At 40.8% G+C, this 2,169-nt stretch overlaps 1 protein-coding gene across 1 annotated transcript in view; it reads left to right on the top strand.

The window, feature by feature from the left end:
* LOC106012918 overlaps positions 1 to 2,169 on the top strand; it is a gene marked incomplete in the record, with an annotated part of 16,793 nt that overhangs the window by 4,204 nt on the left and 10,420 nt on the right. Inside the window, 1 exon segment of the mRNA XM_013087246.2 lies at positions 190 to 300. Within this exon segment, the coding sequence (XP_012942700.1) occupies positions 190 to 300 (111 nt within the window).

Genomic DNA, 2,169 nt, shown 5'->3' with positions numbered 1-2,169 from the left:
ATGATGATGATGATGATGATGATGATGATGATGATGATGATGATGATGATGATAGTGGTTTTGATAATGATGATGATGTGGTGGGGATGGTGGTTTTGATGATGGTGGTTTTGATGATGATGATGATGGTGATGATGATGATGGTGATGATGATGATGGTGATGATGATGATGGTGATGATCTCTCTAGGACGACTGTCATACTCTGATGTTTGCATCCCGTGCAAAAGCTGCGGGAATTTGGAAGAACTTTCTCCCTGCAACGCCACTCACAACAGGCAGTGCGGCTCGTGCAAGACGGGTGTGTGTTTTGGCTCTCTTTTACCCTGCATGTGTACAGGCTCACATTGCCCTCTGCGTCCAGTTAGTTTCTTAAGACTGTCGCTTTTTCTTCTATTTCTAAACTGTTTCTTGTGAGTGTTTTACGGCGCTCGCAACAGCATATGGTCATAGAGCGCGCAGGACACACCAAGAATTTTCAGCCTACTGTTATTCGTTTTTGGACCACCGAGGGATCTTTAACGTGCGCAACTTGCACACGTGACCTCCGAGATTTTTCCCCCTTGTCCGAGAAGGCTAGGTGTAGATCTTTCCTACCAGAAGACCAGGGGTGTGGCTGAAAGACAGCAGTAAGAAGGAGCCTGGGAGTAGCAGTGGAAAGGCGGCAGAAAGAGTCATGAGCCCAGAGGAGGGAGCAAAGGAGGTGAAGGGGTGGGGGCAGAAAGTGGAGACGAAAGCAGACGATAGAACATTGCAAGAGAGCAGGAAATGAGGTGAAAGGTGGCACTTTTAGAGAAGAACGTTTTTCCGTCATTATCCGAATTCGACCCCGGGACCTTTGAATGAGAGGCGAACTCTTTAACCTCTAGGCCACGAGGCCCCTTTCAAAACTTACTTTTTCTTTTTGCTTGTAGTTTTGGGTTTGGTGAGATATGAAGTTGTAGGGGTTTTGTAATAACCAAAGCACACAATTTATTTCATCTTTTACATTTTTATTTCATTTTACTTTATTGTTACTTTTTATTCAATTCTTTTGCATGAGTGGTTCTGTTTCTTTACTCAAACCTTACACGAAGGTGCTTCAGAAAATTACATTTTTTCTTGGAAGTGAATCTGGCAGTACCTCAGCTCATCCACGAAATGGTTTATTCTCTGAGGCAAACATGCTTGGAGTAGTGTCAATGTCTCAGCGGAGTTATTATGATTCGTTACCCTGCACCTTCTAAATATCCTCCCAGAGAGGTAACAAAGTTTGGTGTAGATTAGAAAAAAGAGTAAAACTATTTTTAACAAAAGTGAGTTCTAAAATAATAAAACATTTTTGAAACTGTACTTAGAATACATGTAGATAACGGTACTAGGATTCCTAACAATTTCCTCTTCGAGTATTGTGTCTTGGAACTAGGAAGTGATATTGTTTCCAAGACGGGAGATGGGTTTGGTAGCGACGTTTCAGTCTGAGTAATGTTACAGTTTCTTTGAAAGTGTTAGAAGATTTGTGAGGCAGCGTGGTGGAATCAGGCTCTCCTCAATCTTTGAGCATTTAGAGTTATTGGTATCATCTTAAAGCTTGTTCACTTGTCTTTTTTTGGAGGAAAAAAATATCCATTTATCTTGAATACAAGCGAGATATTTGAGAATGAAGGAGGTGGAGGTCACCTGTTTTCAGAGGTAAAATTAGTGAGAAAATGGCAGCCAAAGATTAGTTATTTCCTTGGTTACTGAAAAATGTATATTTTTGGTGCCTTTAATCAACGTTTTTAAGAAAAATCCGCACAGAAATAAGTTCTTTAATGGGCATGAAAGGTGTTGAGCCTAAAAACAAAATTTTGATAAACATGTACAAACCTGCCTGATTCCTCCACGCTGCCTCACATTTGTTTTTAAGCAGACAACTTTAATTCCCGTGTTCACTTAGTTCATTTGCAAGAGTCCTGTCGTTGTATGTCCCAACGCCAGGCACAGTCTAGAGGGCCCATAACAAAATCAGAGGAACGCGGAAATATAATAGATAATTATGTTCGGTATGTGCAAAGTTCGCTATGTACGTAGTTTAGATATAAAGAATATACACCTTTCATGTCAGAAAAAAATTGGAGATCTGAAAATCTGTTCACTAGGCTATGTTTTGGCTGTTTGTGTGCTTACATGTGCTGCACTGTACCCCCCC

This window comes from Aplysia californica, unplaced genomic scaffold (genome assembly GCF_000002075.1).
Source record: "Aplysia californica isolate F4 #8 unplaced genomic scaffold, AplCal3.0 scaffold00563, whole genome shotgun sequence".
NCBI classification, from domain to species: domain Eukaryota; kingdom Metazoa; phylum Mollusca; class Gastropoda; order Aplysiida; family Aplysiidae; genus Aplysia; species Aplysia californica.
Note: the sequence above shows the minus strand (reverse complement) of the source record. Positions and strands in the feature narration are given on the sequence as shown.